The 23704-nt window shown below is 49.1% G+C and overlaps 5 protein-coding genes across 5 annotated transcripts; 2 read left to right on the top strand and 3 right to left on the bottom strand.

Moving 5' to 3' along the window:
* Window positions 1–262: 262 nt before the first annotated feature.
* On the top strand, window positions 263–3734 carry GGS25DRAFT_24958 (KAR9-domain-containing protein). The gene has a single exon (XM_049257184.1). The coding sequence runs from the start codon at window positions 368–370 to the stop codon at window positions 3587–3589; it is 3222 nt and encodes a 1073-aa protein (XP_049121244.1). The 5' UTR covers window positions 263–367; the 3' UTR covers window positions 3590–3734.
* A 1237-nt stretch (window positions 3735–4971) lies between these two features.
* Window positions 4972–11090, bottom strand: GGS25DRAFT_469552 (uncharacterized protein). The gene is made up of 3 exons (XM_049259151.1): window positions 10438–11090; window positions 6553–10370; window positions 4972–6496 (listed from the first exon to the last, which is right to left on the bottom strand). The coding sequence occupies exons 1-3, from the start codon at window positions 10868–10870 to the stop codon at window positions 5396–5398; spliced, it is 5352 nt and encodes a 1783-aa protein (XP_049121243.1). The 5' UTR covers window positions 10871–11090; the 3' UTR covers window positions 4972–5395.
* Window positions 11091–11470: 380 nt separating this feature from the next.
* On the bottom strand, window positions 11471–12430 carry GGS25DRAFT_516764 (uncharacterized protein; the record flags this gene model as incomplete). Its single annotated transcript, XM_049263264.1, has 2 exons — window positions 11471–12128; window positions 12243–12430. The coding sequence occupies 2 exons, from the start codon at window positions 12428–12430 to the stop codon at window positions 11471–11473; spliced, it is 846 nt and encodes a 281-aa protein (XP_049121242.1).
* A 2764-nt stretch (window positions 12431–15194) lies between these two features.
* Window positions 15195–17605, top strand: GGS25DRAFT_469538 (nitrate transporter). The gene is made up of 3 exons (XM_049259150.1): window positions 15195–15681; window positions 15759–15838; window positions 15906–17605. Exons 1-3 carry the CDS (start codon window positions 15517–15519, stop codon window positions 17245–17247), a joined length of 1587 nt encoding a protein of 528 aa, XP_049121241.1. The 5' UTR covers window positions 15195–15516; the 3' UTR covers window positions 17248–17605.
* A 619-nt stretch (window positions 17606–18224) lies between these two features.
* GGS25DRAFT_527046 (Ser-Thr-rich glycosyl-phosphatidyl-inositol-anchored membrane family-domain-containing protein) lies at window positions 18225–19690 on the bottom strand (the record flags this gene model as incomplete). The annotated part of the gene is made up of 2 exons (XM_049265058.1): window positions 18225–19394; window positions 19465–19690. 2 exons carry the CDS (start codon window positions 19688–19690, stop codon window positions 18823–18825), a joined length of 798 nt encoding a protein of 265 aa, XP_049121240.1. The 3' UTR covers window positions 18225–18822.
* Window positions 19691–23704: the final 4014 nt, after the last annotated feature.

Below are 23704 nucleotides of genomic sequence, written 5' to 3'. Positions count from 1 at the left end.
ATTCATCCAATTAATTCTGCACAACTCTTCGACACGCCAATTCATTTCTGTCACGGACCAGTGAACACCTTTACGTGTAATCCTGCTCTCCCCTCCCCCCAAGAAAAAAAAGGAGATCATCCCGTGGCTGCAGACAGCAATAAACAAGGAGTCCATCACCTAAGTCTGTGCAGTGCAGTAGGAAGTGGGCAAGCAACACAGACCTTACCTGACACGGCAATACAATTACGTCTATTCGAAACGGCGCTGCTAAAGAGAAAGCGGTAGCAGAATTGAAACGAGGAAGAAGAAAAGAAGAAAAACAGTAGAAGATTAGAAACAAAAAAGTGACATATTATCGAGGAATTTATCATTTTTATATTGGTAAATGACTGGCCCATCTGGAGCCGGTCCAGCTGCACCAGCATCTGCACCACATGCTGAAGCTGCGCCAGCTCCTTCATCACCTCTCCATCACGACCAATATCTCTCCCGGCCCGTCTCTTCCTCTTCTCGCCTATCTCTTACTCTCTCCCAGACGACCTCCGCTTTTTCGGAGCCAGGATTGTCTAGCCACCAGCAACAAAATGCCGACCCGTCAATCCATCTTTTGACATGTACTGACGTCCCGACCGATCTGGCACACCTCGCGCCTCTCCCAGTTGACAACAATAATAATACCAATACCACCAACACCACCAACAACAACATCAACAACAATAATAATAATACCAACATCAATACCAACAATCCTAATTTATCTAGTGCCATCAAAGCTAAACATCATCAACCGCGTAAGCCTTCCCCTGGCTTAGCAGCCCGTCTCAAGGCCCTAGGCTTCGGTGGCTCGAGACATTCATCGCCCTCGCCTCAACCATTGGGTCGCGATAACATTGGCCGCCTGCCTGAAGATCAGTTACGACTACTCGATCAAATCCATCAGGCCAACAGTGAACTAGTCATCGAACGACGCGGTCGTCCTTGGAAGGGTGCTGGTGCTCCCCTCAAATTATTGAGATCCCGGTCTAGTCGCGAATCGTTTCGAGGTAAGAGCACCAGCGAGGAAGACACAACCATCGTACCTACTCAGGCCGAACCCTCGCCCAAGCCTGAGCTATTGCCCGAGATAACGGAGGCTCCTCCGTTGGAAATGGACGCCAACAAATACCGATTGCCCGACCACACAAACGGAAATGGCACCAAGGCGCAGCCAGATACTCGTAAGCAACACCTTGAGCGGGATAGCCGCGTACCAGAATTAGAAGTCGAGGATACAGACACTCCACCCCCATTACCCCCCAAGGACACACCGCCTGGAAGTGTAAATCCTAACGACTATGCCTCCGATCTGCCCTCCTACTTCAGCTCGCTCGGTCTTCAACGCCCCGGTTCTATCTATACGATATCCCGCCTGTCATTTGCCAATCAGCTCGCTCAGTTGACCGCGCTGCAGCTACCTGATGCTGAACTGCTGTCGAGCAAAGTTGCTGCCATCCCTACAGCCCAGGCAGCAACGAAAGCCTTACTAGGCGCTGCAGAACAGATACGGAGCTGGATATCGAAGGCTTCCGAGGTCATCAGTGGCTTAGACAGTGACGATGATGTTGAATGGGCAGCAGCCGGTGGCAGAGAAGGGTATGAGGAGGTGGAAAATGCCATTACAAGATTTGAAGGGCTCATTAACGTCTATGTGGGCGCCATTGAAGAACTACAAAACCGACCGGATATTGGTAGCGTGTCTAGCGATGACCTAACTAGGGCAGTGACACAAATGGAGGCCATCATGCATGAATGGGCTAAGATTCGTACCACTCTGAACAACGTCAAGGGCCAGGTTGAAACAGCCATGGAGTGGGAAGAGCTATGGAACATGGTTCTAGGCGATATCCAGAATGAAATGGACGAACTAAGCCGATTGATCTTCGAGATGGAGGAAAGGCGTCATAAATCCATAATGGCAGTTTCGAACGGGGACGGAGTGGACATTGGCGACCTTGAGACTATTGTAGAAGAGACGCCACCCGCCGTTGCACGCAATAACCGATATAGTGTACCCTCATTCCCAATGAGCCCAAGCTCTCCGGAGGAGGCTCCTACTCTTACCCAGGACGATTCAAGCTTACTCGCATTGTTTGCAAGGATGCAACCGCTGAGAGCATCGTTAGACTTTTTGCCTATGAGATTATCGGTTTTCGAAGCAAGAGCCTCTGGCGCCTTTCCGACCGCCTGCGAGGAGCTGGAGATGAGGAGAGCTGGCTTAGAAGCCAACTACAAGAAGCTCGAGAAGGATGCCGAGTCCCTTAGAAAGGAGCTTGGAGAGGATAAATGGGTTCTCGTGTTCCGTGGCGCCGGTAGGCAGGCTCAAAAGATGATCGAGTCTGTAGACCGAAGCATGGCAAAGCTACGTGAAGCTGTAGACCAAGGATTGCACCTATCGAGTCCTGCAGCGATGAGTAAAAAGATCGAGAGCTATGAGGCCAAGAGGATACATTATGGACCAGCAATCGAACGTGTGCTTTCCATCATCGACAAGGGCGTTAGTGAACGGCTAACTGTGAACGGAGAGATTCTAAGATTGCACACCGAATTGCAATCGACGTGGGAAGAAGCAAAAGAATCAATGAAGAGGACGAGTGTCATCCTCGAGGAAATACAGGCTGACAAGCAGAACCAACAGCTCCGAGACTCCATTTCGAGCATGCTCTCGAATGATAGGTCGACTGTTGCAAGTGGCAACGAGACCCCCGGAACCTCACCCCCTTCGTCAGTTGTGATGTCTAGTTTAGGCCTGGATCCTTTTACTCCATCAACGCGGAACAAGAGGCGCACTACCACTGGTGGAAGCAACTTACCTCAGCCCGCGTCTGCTCGTAGGAGCACTTCAAACCTGATCCCCCCTACGCGGCGAGCCGCTGGATCTCGACTTTCTATGATTCAACCAGGTGCTTCTAGCTTAACAACGCCTCCTCGAAGTGGATCTGCTACACCTCAACCCAACACTACTCGCCTCCCCAAATCCTCTACCAAAACCGACAGCCGACCACGATGGAGCCATTTCTCGAATACCAAGGACTCTGACGTAGGACATAATTTCAAACCACTCACTCTTACCACCCCAAGCCCATACGCTAAAGCAAGCCCTTCTTCCAAACAGTATTCTAGTACCGAGGCCTCGAGATTACCTCTTCGCAGTTCCATGACGGCCCCATCCTCATCTTCGCCGAAATCCGAGGACACGCCTCCGAGGAAAACTAATTCACGACTCTCCTTCCGAGAGCGGATTAATGCTGCTGCTTCAGGACAATCCAGCCAATCTTCTGCAAAACCTCGATTTTCGGCACAGCTATCCTCCACCTTTGACAACCGGAGAGCCTCCCTACAGGTGCCGAGGCCCGGGAGTGGTGCTTCTGGCCAGGCCAGGCCGCGGCCAGCTAGTTCATTAGCCACGACCAGCCGACGTACTAGTTTGCTACCTCAACCAAGATCAAAAATGGATGATGATTCCGGTCGCGATAGTCCACAGGTCACCGCAGCGGCTATTGCTATGCGTAGAGGTGCCAGTGCGATGGATAACAAGTCCAAAGATTCCAAACCTCGTTGGCACTTTTAAGTAGCAAATCCTCATCCTCTTCTAAGCCCAACTTGCAGCTCGCCATGGGCGTCACAGCGGAGAAGACATAGCTGTTTCCTCTTAACTTTTCCGTTTTTTGAGACTCGCAAGATGAGCTTCCTCTCCTTGTTTTTCAGTTCTGCTACCATGAGGCCATGAAGGACTGCTTTTTCCAACCGAAAAAAAAAGTTGGCGATATACGGATTGCGCAGTTGGTAATGGCTTAAGGTGCCGACGAAGTTTCGCCGTCGACACGAAATACAATCAGATACACGACCAGACATACATACATGTTTCTTTGCGATTTCTCCATCGATTTGTCATATGTCCACCACACCACATTACATTCCCCGCCAAATTCTGACGTGGAAACGAGGACAAATGCAGCATGGCGGAATTTCTATGCGGATGCTTGGGGGGCCGAGGCGTTAAGCGTACTACGGGATTCGAGGTGTCTTCAAAGCAAGGAGCATGCATGGAGTCCCACATGGAAATGGTTCCCTACTCCCGATGATACCTCTTACTATTGTTCTACCCTGTTTTTTGGTTTATATCAACAGCAAATCTTTCGGAGTTTTGACTGAATTTTGAAGCTGTGCTTTTTTCAACCTTTTTTTTTTCGCTTCTTGAGAGGGGAGAAGATGGAGGGGTTAGGGTATAGCATACGATTGTGAGAGAAGGGAGAAGAGAGCAAGTGTCTTGCGGTTCCACATGCGGACAGATTGAGCATGCCGAGAAGGGGAAGTATCTTTTGGGGACTTGGAGTAAGCAAGCGTAGACCCCAAGCGATAGAGTTGGCTTATTTTCATCTATCAGCCCTCAGCCCTCAGCTCTGCGAAGAGTAAGAGTGGGAGGAAAGCCTCTAAGCCAGGTGAAAGAATAGTGTTGTGATTTTTTGTATGATATTTTATCCATTACCCCACATAGCGAAGCCAGGAGAGGCTGGAGGAAGAGTAGTAGTTGTCGAGAGACAAGGGAATATGTGTCGAGTAGGAGGAGGGGAGACCCAAGCGATGTAGTTTACAAATCTAAGAATTGCTAATGAACCAACAACTACCATCCTCACTGATACCTAATCTTGATTGAGGCTTTTTTGTTTACTTGTGAACTGGAAGACAAAGGATGGAGGGTTTGCTTGCAGAGATGTAAGATGTATGCAGTTATGGCTTGTTGGTTTGATCGGGCAGGAGTCTAAAAATCAGTACTTACTACTCACGCACCCCCCTTTTCCCCTTTCGGGCTTTGTTCTATCGAGTCGGGCCTCGAATAAGGGGAATAGATAACTAGTGTCCCTACTCGCAACAGTAGGTACCTAGGATCAAGTTAGGTACCTTACTTAGGTAGGTAGGTTAGTGGGAAGCAATCACATAAACCAGTTTCACGGGCAGATAGATATGTAAATAGTCGTCAAAACGTTAAGCATCTCTCAAGAAGCTACCGAGGCCCCGGCCGGCCTACTACAAATACGCCATGCCACGCCGTGCCACGCCGAGTCTTCGCCTCCTTTCCTGCTTTCCATATACCATGTGATCCATTCGTGTTGTGTGAAAAGTGTGTTGTTAGAAGGTATCCCACTGGTGTGGGGTGTAGTAGTAGTGTTACGTGTTGAAGATGAAAGTGATCATAGGTGCTATATGGATATGTGCGTGCGCAAGTGTGTAAGGGTATAAGCACATCTCACATCTACCTATTTATTTTACTCCGTTTGAATAAGCCGAGGTAGGGCTGAGCCGAACCTCACATCAAGCCATCCATCCCCATCATCGCCACCCAACGCCCAATGCTCCAAACAAGAATAAAGCTTAATCAATGTTCCATAAGTGGTATGCTATTGAAGCCCGCGCCCTGCGACTTCGCCCTACTACCACCAGCTGCGGTCTTCCGGGTGCTCGTAGACGCCTTCTTGACGCCGCTATACGATGACCTACCGCCTCTGCTAGAGGCGCCCGATGTTCTCCGTTGGGACGTTTTCTTAGAACCGCGCCAGGCATTCGCTTTCGACGACTTCGGTGCGGAAGACGCCGAGCGTGCACGAGATGCGACCCCTGTCCCTATCGCTGCCTGCTTTGCGCGTCCACTGGTAGGAGGCGCGAAGTAGGATGATATTGCACCCGCACCCCCATTGCCCAAGTCTGGCTCCAGATCATCATCGTCGATGTCATCCATATATTCGTCATCAGTCGATACGAGATCCACGACATTGCGAGATCCCGATGCCGCAGTGGGTGCTCGGGGATCATTCCGGCCCATCATCTGTTGATATTGCTTGTGGTAACGCCGAATCAGGGGTAAGAGAGCCTCGCCATATCTATTCACCTTATCAACGTTAATACCTGGGATCAAGCACATCTGTTCCAAAGAAACGGTCCACCTTATGGCCATTTCCCGAAGCTGTTGTTCAGTGAAAATAGGCGTACGCAAGTTTCTCAGATTTCGAGTTTTCTCTTCAGTAACTTTCGCTTCGATGATGAATTCGCCAAGGATGTCTTCATGAATACCATCCAAGCCAGCGCCCTCCATACGCACATCGTTCAAAATGGGCGGTCCCATCGGCAATCGTGACTTTCGAGCCTTGGGTCGAGGGGGCACCATCGTCTCGAAATCATCGTCAGACGCGTCGTCAGGGACCACAAACCCATCCTTAGCATAACCATTGCTAAATTTAGAGTAGTCATCGTCGCTTTCTTCGATGTCTGGGGTCACCACAGCCTTCCCCTTTTTTTTCCGGTCTCTACTTGCAACTGGGGACGAGACGTTTGTGGACGGGATGTTTTTTGAGGCAGATCGTTTAGTCGCCGCCGTAGCTGGCCTCTTAGACGTGCCGCCCTGACTCTCCTTGCCCTTAACTCGGGTTGTCAGAAGAAGCTGTCGTTGGTTGTTCAGCAACGCTCGTGACCCAGGCCCGACCTGTATCCAGACGATTAGTGAATGATAATCCTCCTAATAGGCAGGGAGTCTCTTACTCTAAAATATTGGATAGCCATCCTAGCCTTCTTGTTAAACACATTGTCTTCCCTTAAAGCATCCTCAGCAACAAGTTTGTCGATGATACGATGGATTTCATGCTTTGGCATCTGTTTGGCAATCCCACGGTATTCCTCAGTTCCTTTCTTGTACTCTGAAAGTTTCTTCTTTCCCATCACGAAGTCTGTACATTGATTGAGCGTCAGTTTTCCTTGGGACGACACAATCAACAACACGGCCACCGCATATCTGGTGTAGTCCTTTTGCTCAAACACTTCATTTTTTCGGCAATTGTCACAGGTTTGGGCACATTGTTCTTTGGGGAAGGCCTCCCCAAAGTACCGGAGGATCTCAACTCGGCGGCAGTCGCTCTGGTTATCGCAAAAGGCTGCCACTGTGTTCAGCATATTTCTTTGCCTTTCCTTCTGCTCTTCATTTCCGTCACCTTCTGTGATCAGCCTCCTCAGGGATGCCACATCAGCGTAGCTGTAATAGAGGTAGCATTCTGATTGCCTGCCATCTCGGCCGGCGCGGCCAGTTTCTTGGTAGTATCCCTCAAGACTCTTTGGGATAGACTGGTGAATAACAAAGCGAACGTCGGGCTTGTCAATTCCCATTCCAAAGGCTATAGTGGCCACAACAACCTTGACTTTGCCAGCCTGCCAATCTTTTTGGACCTGGACCTTCTCTGGGACCTTTATGCTTGCGTGATAATGCCGGGCTGCTATGCCGTAGCCTCGCAACTTCTCTGCAATCTTCTCTGCAGACTTGCGAGACAGAGTATAAACTATGCCTGTCATGTCACTATACTTCGTTTCGATTAATTCAGCAATGCTTTCAATGTTATCCTTTTCCTTTCTCAATACTTCGTAATAAAGATTAGGACGGTTGAAGCTTTGCGAAAACGTCGCACAATGCTCGATCCCCAGATTGTGTTTTACGTCTAGGATGACATTTTGTGTCGCCGTAGCCGTCAGGGCCATTAAGGGTACTCCAGGAAAGCTGTCCCGAAAGCTGCCAAGTTCTTTATAGTCAGGGCGAAAGTCATGTCCCCATTGGCTCACACAGTGAGCTTCGTCAATGACGAGACGGGCAAGCTTCTTGTTTTGATAAAGAGCATCTAACCCACCAATAAAACTTTGGCTTTTGTTGATCATTTCGGGGGTGACGTAGAGAAGCTGTATGGTATGCTCCGGGTTCTGTTGCCTCAAGACTCCTAGTATGTTCTGGCGATCTTCCTTTGTTGTTTCACCACTGAAGGCAGATGCTTTGATATTTAGCGCCTTGAGATGTTCTACTTGGTCCTGCATCAAGCTGATGAGAGGAGATACCACGACTGTCACACCATGTGTCTTTCCGCTGGTGATGACGGCTGGAAGTTGATAGCAGAGCGACTTTCCACCGCCCGTAGGCATTAGGATAAAAGCGTCTTCGCCTGCCAAAGTTGTATCGATCGCCTGCACTTGATTGTGCCTGAACCCGGTCATTCTGAATCTATCCTTCAGGGCTTTTCTCACATCTCTGAACCACGGACGAGTTTTGATTTCGCGTGGAATTGAGTCCAGCGTCACTATGTCTGTGGGCTTCATGACGGATGCCTTTGGGGGTCGAACACCTATATTTTCTGACATTTCTGAGAGCGCTGGACGATCAACATTGGGTTGCTTGTTTTCTGATGACGATTGTCGAAGTTCAAATTCCTCCGCAAATCGAACCATATCGACGTCGTCACTATAGTCACTCTGGTAGCCTCGTGGGCGACTAGGCTTAGCTTTCGTAGGGCTCTTTTGGGTCTTGGTACTTGTTGATTGAGGGTGCATAGTCATTTTCGTTGTTCGGCGGCTTGTCGGAGGCAGCGGGCCGGCAAAGAGCTCATCATCGTCGTCAAAAGTGTAAGGGCCTACTTCCACAGGCGCAGTCGACTTCTGACGGGTTGATGCTCGTGTTAACTTGCTGGTGGCTGCGGTGAAAAGCGGCTCCTGGTCTTCATCAAGTCCGGCGGGAGGGGAGGCAACGCGACGGCGTTGGGTTCCAACCGAGGAGTTTTGGGTCGCTAATGGCACCTCGTCGTACTTCTGACCACCTAAGGATCGAGGAAGGCCTGACTGTTGAGGGAGCTGTGTTTGAAAGATCACCTGGGTGCTACCCCTGGGAATTTGAGTGGTCTCTCGCGAAAAGGTTGTTGGGAGAGCCTGCGTTGCTTGTACAAACGGGTTGCCAAGGGCGTTTGCGGGATCCTCAGACTCGCTACTCTCAATCACACCCCTATCAATGCCCGCCTTTACGAGGCTATCACCTAGTGATACCCTGCGCTCCTTTAGCACGCCCTCTAACTCTTCTAGCCGACTCTCATCGTCCTGTGTGTCCAAATCCTGGTCGTAGGCATCCGAAATTCGCGTAATCAACGCCTCTTTCTTAACTTGAATTTCCTCGTATAAACGATATTCACGAGATAGCTCTTCTAAGGCTGTTTGTTGTTGTGCTAGACGTTCCTTCTCTCGCTTAAGCCGACTTCTTGGCTCATGATCCCCTTTAGTAAGTGCTCGAACGTAAGCTTCCCTATTTTCTTGAAATTTTTGCTCCAAGAAAAGTCTCCTTGTGTGAATAGCAAACGGCCGAGCCAGGAAGAGTTCTAGGATAGCGTCCTTCTCTTCCTGATCGACCACAGTACTCGGTTCACTTGCGAGCTGGGATCCTTGCGAGAGGCCTCCTTTTATATCTTGATCATAGCTAATTGTTGACTTGACCCCACAAGATGCACTGCGCTCAGGCTTTCTCGGCGAACGAAATGGCGTACGCCTCTCTGTTTGAGTAGTCTGCCTCGGCTTTGCGGGTGTATTGTAAGCAACAATGTGATCAGGATCTTGTGGCAGCTGAATGGATACCCTAGGGGGGCCACTTGACTGAGCTATACTTTCGTATAGGTTGTAATTAGGTGGCGTTATAGGTTCTTCATCTGAATCCATAATAACTCGATCATCGGACTTTACAACTTGAGGTCGCTCCTTCATCCGCCCTTTGGGGGTTTCTGGGGTTTCTTGTAGAGCGGAAGCAAGTCCAGAAGAGCCCTCGGCCTGTTCTTCAACAATGGGTGTTGCATCACGAAAGGTATGTCGCTTCCGGGTTGGTTTGAGTGGAGACTGCTTTACTATATGCTCAAAATCAACAGGTGATAGATCGTCCAAGACATCAGGCTCTCGTTTGGGTCGACGGCTGGATTCTTTCTTTGGTGAAAGTAAGGATCTCGACGGCGTCGGGGTGACAGCGGTCTTCACTTTTGATTTGGCTGGTGATTTTGTGGGAGATCTCTTGAGATGAGACAGTAGGCCGTCATCCTCGGACAATATTTCGTAAATGTCCGGAAATTCATCATCTGGGCCAGGAGCAGTGGTAGTAGGCGGTTGGGTAATTTGATCACTTTTCCGTTTTTTACCTCTTTTAGGCGTCAACGGTGCTGGCCGCATAGCATGTTCTTCGTCCCATATCGCTATATCGCTTCCGAAAGCTACCGAATTTTCTGTCGTCGGAACAGGTGGAACAGGTGCTGGCCGCATAGCATGCTCCTCCTCCCAGACCATGATATCGGTTCCAAAGGCAACTGAATTCTCAGTTGTCGTAGAAACTGGCCCAGGTCGTGCAGCAAAATCTTCACGCCACAAGCCAACGTTGCTTCCAAATGCAACAGAATTGGGAGAAGTCAGCGTGTCATCGTTGGTCAAATCGATGGTGTCAAAGGTTCGGTCGCTCCCCAGTGTTGGCACTGGGGTTGGAAATTGGCGCCGGGGTGAGGATCTTTTCTTAGCCGAGCTCGAAACGCCTGTGATCTTATCTTAGTTATACTCTCCGAAATTGAAACTGAAACTGAGACTAATGAAGGCACTCACTCGAGTTCTTGAGCAATGAAGTGTACTCTCTGGTAAGAGACCCCGCTCCGCTAGTGGAGGTTGGAGAGAGTAATTGCTCTTGTCGTAAAATGAGATTCGGTCGTTTCGATCCAGACTTGGATACTAGTCGCCCCATTCTTCCTCCTGCCGGATCCCTCTCGGGTACGTCGAGTGGTCTCGCCAACGGTTCCGTCGACCCATCAGTCGGTTCTACGTGCGGGGGTCGCGTATCGGGAAGAATTGGATATAGAGGGGGTTCCGGAATATCTCGAGTACGCGTCTCAGGACGTGAAGTATTAGATCGGCTAAAGGTAGAGGTTATATCGGAAGGATTTTGATCGCGAGCTAGTGGAAGAGTAGGCGTGTTTGGCGCGTTTAGAGCAACATTCGCGAAAAGCCAAGTTAATTGATCGCGAAGATTGTTTCGAGTCATGAAGACGCTTTGGAACCTTTGTTCCGTGCAAGCTCCATGTGAGATTTGGAAGGCAAATGGGAGAACAGAAAATCGAGTATCAAAGGACAATTGTCAATGTAAAGAATATCATTATGAATTCCGTCCTTATTTTTTATGGTGTCGACGTACTACTAATTGATGTATGTAGGTAGATACTGTACTAACCTTAAGTTAGTGGAGTAAAATAGGTACTATGGATGTAATTAATTGAATTGATGCGCTAAAAAGTTACGATCCCTCATACATAACAGCCCGCTTCAGAAAAAAAATAAGCTTGGGCCAAGTTACACCGTGTTACACCGTGCTACACCGAGTCGCGCTGCCAGGTGATCAATTTAACTCTATCGCGTTTACGGCTATTTGCATAGGTCTACGAATAACTACATATGTACTCCAATTCTCAGGTGAATAGGACCAATAGGTATGTGTATTACCTAGGTAACCTAGGGATATGTACATGTCCGTAGAGTGCCTGCATATACTCCATATAACTATGTGGATGCCAACATTAAACTCAGATTCAAAGGTACAATGTAGGTATCTTGAGACTTGGATATTACTCATGAAGATGAAGAAACCCTAACACGCGTTCTGGCTTTCCGCTGTCTTGGGCTTTTCGGCGCCGTTGAAAAAATACATGCCCGTAACAAGCATCTTCCCAGCCGCCGATACCAATATGGCCACCCAAGACCCAACAGTCCGGTAGATGCCCGCCCCCGTTAGTGACCCAAGGATCAACATTCCTAGAAATAGCACCCGTCGTGTGCGTGGTCGGTTGTTAAATTTGAAGAGACGAGGGTCAATCATCAAATCCATCCAAGCCGCCGTGGCCATCGCTGTACTGATCTCCGTCATCTGGAACGAGCGAGACTGCACCACCTGACTACCAGAAGCAAATGCCAGAAGGCTAATCACTATCACCGCATTGGTACCTTTCGGTTCGGTCCCGTACATATATTGCATCGCTGCAGCGATAAACACCAGGCATGACTGAACAAAGTTGCAGCTGATGAGCCATAGTCTCACACGCGGACCGACTATATGGCTAAGCTGGCCCGTCAACCATCCCCCCAGGAGAAAAAAACCGAGCGCCGCCCCTATGTTTTCCAGGATAAACATCTCCCCATTCAGGTGTGGTAGAATGATAGCTAGCATGAGGAACACAGTGTTTCCTGTCTGGTTCGAGGCGAAGCAGTGGTAATCGGGAAAGGAGATTGCATCTTGAATACCGGTACAGCTAAATCAACAATAGTGGTCAGTCAATGATTCGGTCACATTATTCGACGCGGGCATCTGGTCTCTGGACGTCTTTTAGGTCTCCGTTGCTTCGGTTCTCTAGGAAATTACTCACAAGGTCAAAAGAAGTAATTCAAATTCAGTAAACGCCGAAGTACGGACGGGCTCCATCATATGGTTCCATATTCTGGACATGATGGATATAGGAGCAGGCGATAATGATGGATCGCGACTGGGTGTTTGCATACACTCTGATTTCTTCTGTTCTGGATCCTGGAGATTGTTGACTTTAGGTTCCGTCATGTCTGCTATGAAGACGCCAAAAGCAGGACGCATTCAAATAATGGGTTGATTTCTGGGTGAGTATATTACAAAATGCAAAGAACACAAGTCACAGATGAGCGAAGGATGGTGAGTAAAGGGAAATCACATCCCATTTATTGACTTGCGGTGCACAAATAATTACACACGTACTGGAAGCCGGAGCCGTTGGATACTCTTGATGACAGCCGTACCAAGCCTACGATCTGAGCGGCCCCGGCTTCCATATCATTGTCGAGTCAGTTGAAAAAAAAAACACATTTGCTTTGTGGTATGGACCGACAACCGTTACAGAAAGAATCGAAAAGAAAACTTCACCTCCCCATAACTCTTTTTTGAATCTTGGCGACGACACCGCTGCTACATGTTAGCCCGGTGGACCTATACCCATTGCCCAACCTTTTTTGTTGGAATACCAGGACAGTGCACCGGCGAGCCGTCCCGAGAGCCTATTGCTTACCTAGGTGCTAACTTAGGTAGATGCCTCTTCCTCCGCCACAGCACTAACCAGAATGGCAACTCATACTACTTAGTAACGTCTGTAAATCCCACTACTAAGATAAGGAGCCCGCTTGCTATTTAACGAGTCATTCCGAGCCTGCGTTTTGTATGAAAAAGCATGGTAACGCGGTTCCCTACGTACATACCTACCTAGGTAGTGCTAGGCCCCTGAACATGGCACGGCAGATATGTTTCCACACAGCAATACGTTTAGGACGCATAGATGTAAACGATCAACGAATCAGATGTTAACCTTTGATTCACATTAGCCAAGAACTCCGATCTGATCCAAGGAGGCTCTGCAGTTATTTACCTAATCCCAACCCTATGTCTAGAAAACCGACTACCGAGTGGATACCCCGAGAACCGTATCCCGAATCGGCCGGGTCCTTGTACATATTTAGTTCAATGTTGCCGCCGTTATCCCGTGCCGCTCGCTCCCCGGTAGTAGTCCACAGAAGATATCTACCGGTGCAGCGGTGTAGATGTGGTTTTCTTGGCTAGATCTAATATCTAATCGATGATTCGGTCTGCTAAAGATCCCTAGACCCGAAAATAAGAAGGTTATTCAACAATCGTCGGAACATATTTAACCGCATCTCGTCTCCTTCTATTCAACGGATGTTGCCGAATATAAAATAAGGAACAAGATGTCTCTACCGCCATTGATTACCAAGCAATGCTTTCAGGTGCTGGCCTTGGCAATTACCGGCACCGACACTCCGGCGCACATGCACTCAACTGCAGATCTCAACGCCTTGTGTCAATCTCATCAACCATGTCAATCTACCAAGCTTGCCCCTTACCCTACAAATACTTCAGTATGTTGTGGATGAACTGAAGTAGTAGAACACGGAGCTTGACTGGGTAGTCAAGAGGCTCTTATATACGACATGCTCAGCCTAAGACTCTTCACACATCTATGACAACTCTCGAGCATCAAATTGATGTTGATAACAAAACTGGCATTACCTGCTTTGCGCCCAGTGAAGTTTTAAAACATAATAAAACATAATTATCTGCATGCACATGCATGGATAACTCCTAGAAAGCAATACGCATATGCCGAGTGCCGGATACGTGGGGGCAGGGGGGTCAAGATAAAAATGATACCCAGATGGTCACTTTCTACAGTCCTAGACTCCTAGCTGCCTACATGGTACTATTATGTTGGTTTCCGTTGAGGTATCACTCCCATTCTAGATCTTAGGATTCCATCTAGCCAAGAGGTACATCTGGTACCACGATCATCGATCGGATTACTTTTTCTCTATACGACTCTCGCTGCTTACCTATACTATATATGTATGCTGAAATCTTGCAGGGATACGCGCATCTGGCAGACGTTGGTGCTTCCTACGCCTTCAAATCTCATCCTATCAAGGACCGAAGCACACAGGTACAGCATATGCTGCATTTCTCTACCTACCCCTCTATTCCTACCTTGATGCTTGGGTTCTTTTGAACGTAAAGCCAAGGCGAGAATTGCACTCGCGGCGTCCTAGGATGCCTTTCACGCCTAGCACGCTAGGCCATTGATAGCTCCGCTCCTTATCTCTATGCCTGCAGGATGGGTCTTGAGAACTAGCCTTGGCTTTGCAACGACATTTTGTACCTAAGAAGTCAATGCGTTTCTCCAGAGGGGGCTCCATCTACCTATAATATACCTATCGCTTCTTACCATGTCTATTTCGAGGTCAGACGGGTGCGGCCTGGGACAATATACACAGTAGGTACCGGTCGAGTGTGCGAGATAGCGCTTGAGTGAGAAATCGAGTGCCTACCTACCTAGGTATGTAATGGGTAGCAGTCACAAAACACACAAGCCGGTATCCCGATTGACCCGGTCCAAGATTTGACGCTCGTGGCAATTCCAAGAACAGCATACATAAATCAAGATATTGTGCTTGCGGCGTATTCGTCCGTGCCTCTGTTGATACGCAGCCAAGGGGACTTTTATAAGACATGTCACATATAACATATACCATAAATAGGCGTACAGAATTTTTATGTCTGTGACTGCGACCTATCAATTCGCTACGGAGCACTCTTAAAACGTCATCCCACCTCCTCAGCTTCTCGTCCTACCTTTCCGATCCTTCGAGGTCAGCTTTTAAGCCTCATATATTTCTCCCCAAAATCCCCCCCCCCCTTTTCGAGGGGAGCTTATGTAACTACAACTATCTCGATAAGTTATCACATAACTTTAGCTTGTAGTATCAGATTAGTATCTAGATCTAGCATCTCCGGTATTCCGGGGTAAACGCACATGCTGTATCTTTGCTAGGGCCTCCCCCGCGGAAAACACTGGTCTAGTTCTAGTGTGGGATCCGGCATACTGAGGCCCACAGCAAGACGTCTGGTCCGGAGATGCACAGTTACACGGGCAAAGTCACACACTCCGGATGATATATACATTGCCCCTTTTCAGACTATTAGGTCACTTGCGAATCATCATCAGCTACGATTTCTCAGACACGACGCCACGGCTTCGAACACGCGGAGGAATCTAGTAGTCGTGAACTCAAAGTCTACAAGCGAATACACATACGCTCAGAACTCCCACTATGAAGCTATCATACCTCTGGGCAGCACCGGCTGTCAACCCCATCAGCCGCAAGGCCCGCTCCATCCCCGTCCTCAACGTCTTTGATGTCTACGGTCGAGTATTCTTCTTCTCGTGGTGGGGCTTCATGGTGGCCTTTTGGGCCTGGTATGCGTTTCCGCCTCTTGTGAGTGTCCAGATAGCCCCCATATCTGTATCTGCTGGCTTAAAAAAGGAGGTACGCTGACAGTCTACAAACCACAGTTGACGCATACTATCAAAGCCAATCTTCACCTGAGCTCTGCCGAAGTCGCTAATTCCAACATTGTTTCACTGTGTGCTACGTAGGTGTTTCATGATAGTACTTCGTACGCCCCCCCTGACGTCCCTTCATGACTGACCCTGCTGAAGATTATTGGTACGGCTGGTTGCCGGACCTGCCTGCGATCGGTTTGGGCCTCGCTGGGTATTCGCCGGCACTCTCCTGCTCGGAGCGATCCCCCTCGGCCTCGCCCCTCTCGTCCACAATGCCCAGGGCCTCTACGTTAGTCGATTTTTCATCGGCATCCTCGGCGGATCTTTCGTGCCTTGCCAGGTCTGGTCGACCGGTTTCTTCGATAAGAACGTCGTGGGGAGCGCCAACGCGTTGACGGGAGGGTGGGGAAACGCGGGAGGCGGCATCACGTACTTCATCATGCCCGCCGTCTTCGACTCCCTCGTCGCCAGGGGCTACTCGGACGGCGTCGCGTGGCGTCTCTCCTTCATCGTCCCGCTTGTCATAACCATCGCCACCGGCATATCCATGCTGCTCCTGTGCCCCGACACCCCGACGGGCAAGTGGTCTGAGCGACACGAGCACGCAAACCAGAACCTAGCGTCCCACACCACGGCCGCCGGCATCGTCAGCAGCGTCCCCGGGAACATCGTCGGCACAGCGAACTCCTCCTCCGCCGCCGTAGCAGAGGCAGACGAGAAGAAGCCAGCAGGCCAAGAACAACACTGGGACCGCGAAGCCACCCTCTCCTCCCAGTCCCAGTCCCAAACCGAAACCGAAACACCCCGCGCCGACATCGCCGCGGGCGAAGTCATCGCAAAGCCCACGTGGACCACGATCCTGCGCGTCCTCGCCTCACCACAGACCGCGTTCCTCGTCCTCACGTACGCGTGCTCCTTCGGCGGCGAGCTCGCCATCAACGCCGTGCTCGGCGCGTACTACGCGCAGAGCTTCCCCTCCCTCGGCCAGACCGCCGCCGCCAACTGGGCCGCCATGTTTGGCTTTCTGAACCTCGTCACGCGGCCGCTGGGGGGCGTTGTCGCGGATGCGGTTTATCGGCGGCGCCGCGGCGGCGGCGTCTGGGCCAAAAAACTATGGATCGTCCTCTGCGGCTGCGCCACCGGCGCCCTGCTCGTCGTCATCGGCACCCGAAACCCGCACCACCACCACCTGCCCACCACGGTCGGCCTCGTCGCGCTCGCCGCCGTCTTCCTCGAGGCCGGCAACGGCGCTAACTTCGCGCTCGTGCCCCATGTCCACCCCGCTGCCAACGGCGTGCTGTCCGGTATCACGGGCGCGGGGGGCAATCTGGGGGGCGTGGTGTTTGCGGTGGTGTTTAGGTTTGTCGGGAGTGGGAGGGGAGGAGGAGGAAGTGATTACGCGACGGGGTTTTGGGTCATTGGGGTTGTCACGGTGGTGCTGAATTTGGGGCTTGCTTGGGTTGCGCCTGTGCCGAGGGGGCGGGGTGGTGGGTTTTGAGGGTGGTGGGGAGCAGGGTATTTTTTTATATATCACCTACCTACATATATGTTTGGGGATGTTTCTTGTTTCTTGTTTCTTGTTTCTTGTGTGAGAGAGACTTCAAAAGTTTATTTTCTAGTTACATTCAAGGCTTGTATCCGGGGATGAATGAGTAACGCGGTTTGGTAGGTGGAAGTAGATAGGGGCATACCTATTCTCATCCGCCCCTGAGATATCTAGGTACCTAGTACCTACAGTACCTATACCAAATTACCTATTGCCATATCTATCCTAAATTTCTCCATAATACGCCGTAATAGGATAGCTGGCTACCTCTGCTTAACCTATAAAGTCAATCAAATGCGGGGTGGGCTGGCTACCTTTGCGATCGACACCTCCTATCATATCATATCATATCATATCACATCTCGAAAGCCAACCCAGCCAGCGATCAATAAAATAGTAACATCTCCTATCTGTGATGTAATCTACAATCTACCTACTAGCAAGTATTGTAGTTCCAAGCTACGGTACGTACTATGACCTAGTAGTACTAAGGTGACAGCCCTACCGACGATGCAATGCAACGTCCAGCAACCTCCGTGGAGATACCCGAGTCGGTAGTAACATGTCACATCCCGGGGATAATTTAACATATGTATCTCAGATTAAGTATTGACTTTAACGTTATTAACTCACATACCGATCAAGGTAGGTGTTGCTGGTTGGCTGGCTGGCTGGCTAGTTGGTTGATTGATAAGGTAGTTCAAAGCTTGTGCAAGATGCAAGATTATCTATCGATAGATATTATTTATATAACTGCCCTTACATTGGATAATTGCACAACGTATAGAGTTCGCGGATGGTATGAACATCAATGTTTTAAAAAGATTTCCTTCCCCAACGTCTTTGTTTACTCACCTCAATGCTTACTGCTATGTACACTATTAGTACAATTTATATAAGTCGGTATGTATGCAGCTTTTCATTGGAATGGATGTTTTCTGCTAGGACCAAGTGTGTGCCTAGGAAAGATCATCATACCAAGGTCTTGTGTATCGAGACGCAGGTACCGAAGTAAGGTACGTTGCTTCTGGGCGGAAGAGGCGCAAAGATCGACAGCGGGGTGAGACAAAACAACAACCGTCAGTCAACCACATCACGCTTAACCCACTGCGGTACTTATCACATGCTGGCATACAGACAAAGAACATCCAAAGAGTCAAGACAGGCAAGTAGTTTTAAGAGGTATATTCAGGGATTGCGGCAAGACGTCTATCTATAGACAAGAAAGTGTGGGTATCAAATCACGATGGAGGACCATCGCGCATTATCTTCCAACTCAATCGTCGTCTGTTTCCAGCGCGCGGTTCCGCGAGCGGCTATACAAACAGCAACAATTGCCCGCCGACTGAAGAGACAGCTGGTCCGATGTGATTTGGGTCGGTTAAAAGGCAGGTCCAATTAAGTTGATTAGTCCTCCATTAGTGTAAATTACCAAGTCCCCCCTTTTGTTCTCAACCCCCCCATCCGAACCCGAACCCAGACCAACCCTACTTTATCGACTGAAGTTGTGTGTTGAGCGTTGCATGCTTATAGAGCCATCATGGCAACAGCGAGACCGCCGAAAAGGGCGAACGGGCCAGCGTTGGCAGCGTTGGCGGCACCGGTGACAACGGTCACGGGAGACGTGGTGCTGGGAGTGCCAGTGACGTAGGTCAGGGTGGTGCTGGCCGGGTAGCTGGGAACAGCGGTGGTAGATAGGTTGCCAGTGGGGACGGTAGCCGGGTAGCTGGGCTCGGGGACGGTGGTGCTGGTGTTGGTCAGGACGGTGGTGCCGGGGTACGAGGGCGTGGTTAGCGGGTAGCCTGGCGTGGTCTCAGCAGTGGTCTCAGCGGTGGTGTAGCTGCTGATGGAGACGGTGCTGCTGCTGGCAGTGGTACCCTCAGTAGCATATCCATCCTTGGTAGCACTGACGCTGGCGCTGGCGCTGGCAGTGGCGCTAGTCTCGGCAGCGCCGCAAGAAGGGCCGCTGATGGCGAACGGGAACGAGTACTGGAAGGTGTTGGGGTCGGCGGCAGAGGTGATCTTGATGCCGTAAGTCTTGTCGGTGCCGAGAGAGCAGTCCAACTTCCAGGTGAACTTGTTGGAGGCCACGTCAACAGCTACGGAAACATGGTTAGCACATATCCAAATCGCAATCACACATATATTCGCGACTGGGCCTTGACTTACTTCCGATGGTGGCACCGGCCTGGAGAGTGGTGGGGGATTCACCAGCGAGGAGGCTGATGGTGGCCGGGCCAGTGAAGGCACCAGCTTCCCACTTGATCTCGAACTCCTTGCCAGAGGGCAGGCTGCTGCCCTCTCCAGGTTGGCTGATGACGGCGTAGCCAGGAGTCTGGGCAATGACGGAGGCGGCAAAGGCCATGGCAGCAGCAAAAAGTCCAGCAGAACGCATTTTGGCGGTTTGATTTGGATTGTTGAATTAAATTCAAGAGGGGATTATTAGGTTGATAAATGAGTGTAAGGTGCCGTTGGGCTGACGCAAAACTAGGCTGCGAGAATGTTAAAAAGGAATGTGGGAGTCTTAAGACGACTGTTGGTTGCTGCGGCTGGATGAGGTGAGAGAAGGGAACATTGGAGGGAAGGGAATAGAGGCAAGAGAAGATGGTTAAAACGATTTTGAAGAAGGCCGAGAAAGAGTGGCACAGCCAGGGTACCTAACGTGCATCCACTGTCATCCACTGTCATCCAGGTACCAAAAAGGTAGCGCGGTACTGTGAGCATGCCTCAGGTTACTACCTCAGGTACCTACATAATAACTACATTACCTTCGCTTGGACAAGATTCGACCATTCAGAGTGAAGCGCTTGATTCCCCATAGTCCTAGTAGGGTTCTATTCAAGACCAGGGTAGGGGTCTTCGCAGGGTCTGTTCCAACTTCCTAGAACTTCCAAGGTCAGATGGAGCTAATAGCCTACCTAGGCAACGGGCTGGGTTCATGCCAGGTCCATAATAAGGTCCTGGTCGAGATCTGGGTTTTTGTCTCACACATGACGCGATGAGGTACTGTTTTGCGGTGAAATGAGTGGGAAAGATACTTGAGCTGGTTGCTGGGAATACCTTCAGCAAGAATTCCTTAGATACATGCTTTAAAGTTGCCTTATTGTCCCCACCATATACATGTGTACATGTGCGGTTAACATTTAGTACTCAAGATTGGTGTAATAGATGGTAGTGCGCAGGTACACATTGTATTGTATTGTACATGACTGATTCAGACTGAAGCGTTCTGCATGTACCTAGTATGTATCCACTTCCATATGATGCTCCCGTCATTCCACTGGTCAATTGACAATTGACAATACCAGGATTGCATGAATTAAGCATGGATTGCATTTCATTGCATGGATTGCCCAAAATGGGCTGAATGGTTAAATTAGCATAGTACCAGACACCAGTTGAACCCCCTAAACCACAACACAACAACCTGGACTCGGTCGCAAATTTCAAATCTTGGCCCTGACTCTGCCTCCATTTTAATCCTACTAATGTACTATGCCGTATTAAAATCTTTTACTGTTCAATGTTAGTATGGACAACTCAACCCATCCAAACCATTCAAACCATCCAAACCCATCGCAAGTTTTGTAAATGTAACTTCGTATATGTAAGTATTGCTTCAATTGTTGGTTAAAGCGTGGAAGATCTTTGAAGATCAATTGGACCCCTCGTTACATTTTTATCAGAGCTATCAGAGATATCTATGATTCTTATGTTGATCACTTTGCGACTTTGAATTCTGTCAATTAGCTAATACGGATTTCAATGTTATTATTCTGCTGGTTCATGTTCGGTTCTGGTAACAGTCTATTAATTACATAGGTAGGTTACATGCTGTAACTGTAACTGTAACTGTAACTTGGCGGTTTGCTTCGTGGCTTGAGGCTGAAGAATTTGATCCACGTTGTTTTGTCTTAATCATTGGCGTTCTTCTTCAATTTCTTCGCCTATTCTTCAGCATCTTGAAATCTCTTGGAAGAGTCTCACATTCTAACCTAATAGGTAACTCAGATCCATAATATCATTATAGTTAAGCGCCCAGTTATTACTGTATGTATCATAATGTATGTACCTACACTACAGTGACTACACTACACTAACCTAGGACTGACTGGCTTGTCGGGACAGGAACAGTTGAAACAAGCTTATTTAACAAAAGGACCAGTGTAAAAGGAAAGGCAAGTAGGGGAAATTTGGTTCACCCGTGGGCCGTGGCTCCTGGCGCCCGCGTGAATTTTACCCATCATCGGGGCCCCGTTTGTAAGGGGATTTTAATGGATGGGAATGGATGAGAATAAGCCGTGTCTCCTGCAGTTACTACTAGTTAGTACATAATATATACTACATCTACCTGCAAATTGCTACAATATGTATGTAAGAGTCAGCCAGCCAAGCCAGTGAACCAGTCAGCACCTTAGCCTTAGGACTGGGGTAAACTGCTTTGGGTATAATACACCTGCATACCTGCATGCATACATCCAATCCTTCAATGCTCTGGTATGTTAATATGTATCGTACCTACATAACTAGTTACACATAGAATAGCTTAGCTTGGCACCGCCCAACGTTATACTCGCTAACTCCGCATGGAGGCAACACGCCCGTTTTACTTTGCTGTATATGCCCAATTTGGAACGTCCCCTGGCGTCTGTGAACTGTGAATCTGTCTATGGTCTGTGTGCCTTCTGGGCTGGTTTTTTTCTTCTCTCTCTCTCAAGCATTAACTAACTAAAGCATTGAAGGGAAAGAAGCAAAGGAAGAATAATAAAAGGGGGCTATGTAAGCTGGCTGGCTACCTACCTACCTACACCAACCTACCAACCTATCATATCATACGTTACACATCGCTATAGCACCTATCGCGTGTCACCACGCCGGGCTAGTTCTCGGTTGGTAATTAGGTTGGCTATAGTAGTGGTCTTATTGCCCGTTCCCCATAAACCTTGACATAGCTATTTATACCTTATACCATGCCTGCCTAGAATTTACATACATCGTGATTTTAATTATAAGGGTTATGACTCGTCATGCTCTAAATTTCTTCTTATACAGAGCTAGGCAAAAGAGAAGAAGTAAAAAAAAAAAAGCCGTGGAGGAAAAAATAGTCAGCCCAGTATCGCCTGTCGGACTCGGCACGCCTCCCCACTGTAAAGTAAGCAATAGAATAATCATGTATTTCTCACCTTATTGCCTAGGTTAGCACATCCCTAAAACCACCTACCTAATATATCGCGGCGGACAAGCGGGACCAGACCAGATCGTGCTTCATGCCACTTCCGGAAAGTCAAGTCGGGTGGTGCTGTTAGGGCCGATTTGCTTCCTTCGTAGGTAATTCTCTTTTGGTCTGGCACACAAGACAGGTTACTCGTGTAGGTACGTATTAGAGACCAGAATCTGATTCGATGCCTATGTTATGTGTGAGAAGAAGAAAACGAAGGGAGCAAACCGCGATGCGCGGCAAGGCGTTTGCTACCTACTCAGAAGGCGTTTGCTACCTACTCAGAAGGCGTTTGTGTGGCGGACTGGACTGACTCGCTCGTGTGACTGGTAAGCGAGAAGTAGTTACATAACTAACTAAGTTACTGACTAATTAGCTCGTAATATTCGTACACGCATAACGGCAGGGAGAGAAATCCTCCGATGCGACCCCCCTTTTCTTTTCGTCCCCTTACAAAAAGTATTAAAAATAATCTTGCGGGCGAGAAGAGGTCGCCTGATCCCTTGTGGTTAGCACCCCTTACTGTTTAGGAAGCATATCCCGATGAAGCAGACTTAGGTCGCCGGTCTAGAGCCTGTTCGAAGGTGTCACTATTCACGTAGGGCTGAGGATGCCTAGAAGCATAGTATATAACAGACGTCTTCTATTACAGAGTCTGGCCCTCGAAGACTTTGCTGTGATATGTAGTGTAGGCAGGCAGCGCCTAACGTATGTACGATGTGAGCACTTGCCACGTAGGTAGGTTGGCGTGCTACTTCCGTGCATAGATGCCTAGAGATGGCGATCAGATGGACATCGCGATTTTTGCCTTGGCTGCGAATGCCTTCAAATCAACAGAGAAGAACGGCCGAACCTAGGTAAACTAGCGACTTCTGCCTACGAGACTATCTGTAACTATACCCACGCACGAATATACCGGCTCAAGCGGCTCCGCGACTATGGAGAGTGCCTCCCTATTCCACTCGGCCGAGAGTCGCGTGATGGAATATGTATGTAGTTATTCATACCGCCTTCATAAGAGCACCAAGTCAGCATCGATATGTTTGCTTCTTACCTACATACATGCTTCGAGAGTATGTATACCTAGGTAACGACCCGTGTGGCACAAAAGAGCTCCTCCTTGTTGAGCCTCATAATCCCCCCCCTCTCTCTCATTTCCCAAGGTCACGCATAGCAAATCGTTGGGTCAAA

Source organism: Hypoxylon fragiforme, assembly GCF_022984875.1.
Source record: "Hypoxylon fragiforme strain CBS 206.31 chromosome Unknown GGS25scaffold_1, whole genome shotgun sequence".
Taxonomy (NCBI): domain Eukaryota; kingdom Fungi; phylum Ascomycota; class Sordariomycetes; order Xylariales; family Hypoxylaceae; genus Hypoxylon; species Hypoxylon fragiforme.
Note: the sequence above shows the minus strand (reverse complement) of the source record. Positions and strands in the feature narration are given on the sequence as shown.

What these genes read in the sequence shown, in the direction of transcription:
- GGS25DRAFT_24958 (XM_049257184.1), top strand. Translation starts at nt 368, where the DNA reads ATGACTGGCCCATCTGGAGCCGGTCCAGCTGCACCAGCATCTGCACCA.
- GGS25DRAFT_469552 (XM_049259151.1), bottom strand. Translation starts at nt 10,870, where the DNA reads ATGACTCGAAACAATCTTCGCGATCAATTAACTTGGCTTTTCGCGAAT. An exon ending in TTCATTGCTCAAGAACTCGA is followed by an intron (nt 10,371 to 10,437) that starts GTGAGTGCCTTC and finishes ATAAGATCACAG; the next exon opens with GCGTTTCGAGCTCGGCTAAG. An exon ending in TGGCTATCCAATATTTTAGA is followed by an intron (nt 6,497 to 6,552) that starts GTAAGAGACTCC and finishes GTCTGGATACAG; the next exon opens with GTCGGGCCTGGGTCACGAGC.
- GGS25DRAFT_469538 (XM_049259150.1), top strand. Translation starts at nt 15,517, where the DNA reads ATGAAGCTATCATACCTCTGGGCAGCACCGGCTGTCAACCCCATCAGC. An exon ending in GGTATGCGTTTCCGCCTCTT is followed by an intron (nt 15,682 to 15,758) that starts GTGAGTGTCCAG and finishes TACAAACCACAG; the next exon opens with TTGACGCATACTATCAAAGC. An exon ending in ATTGTTTCACTGTGTGCTAC is followed by an intron (nt 15,839 to 15,905) that starts GTAGGTGTTTCA and finishes ACCCTGCTGAAG; the next exon opens with ATTATTGGTACGGCTGGTTG.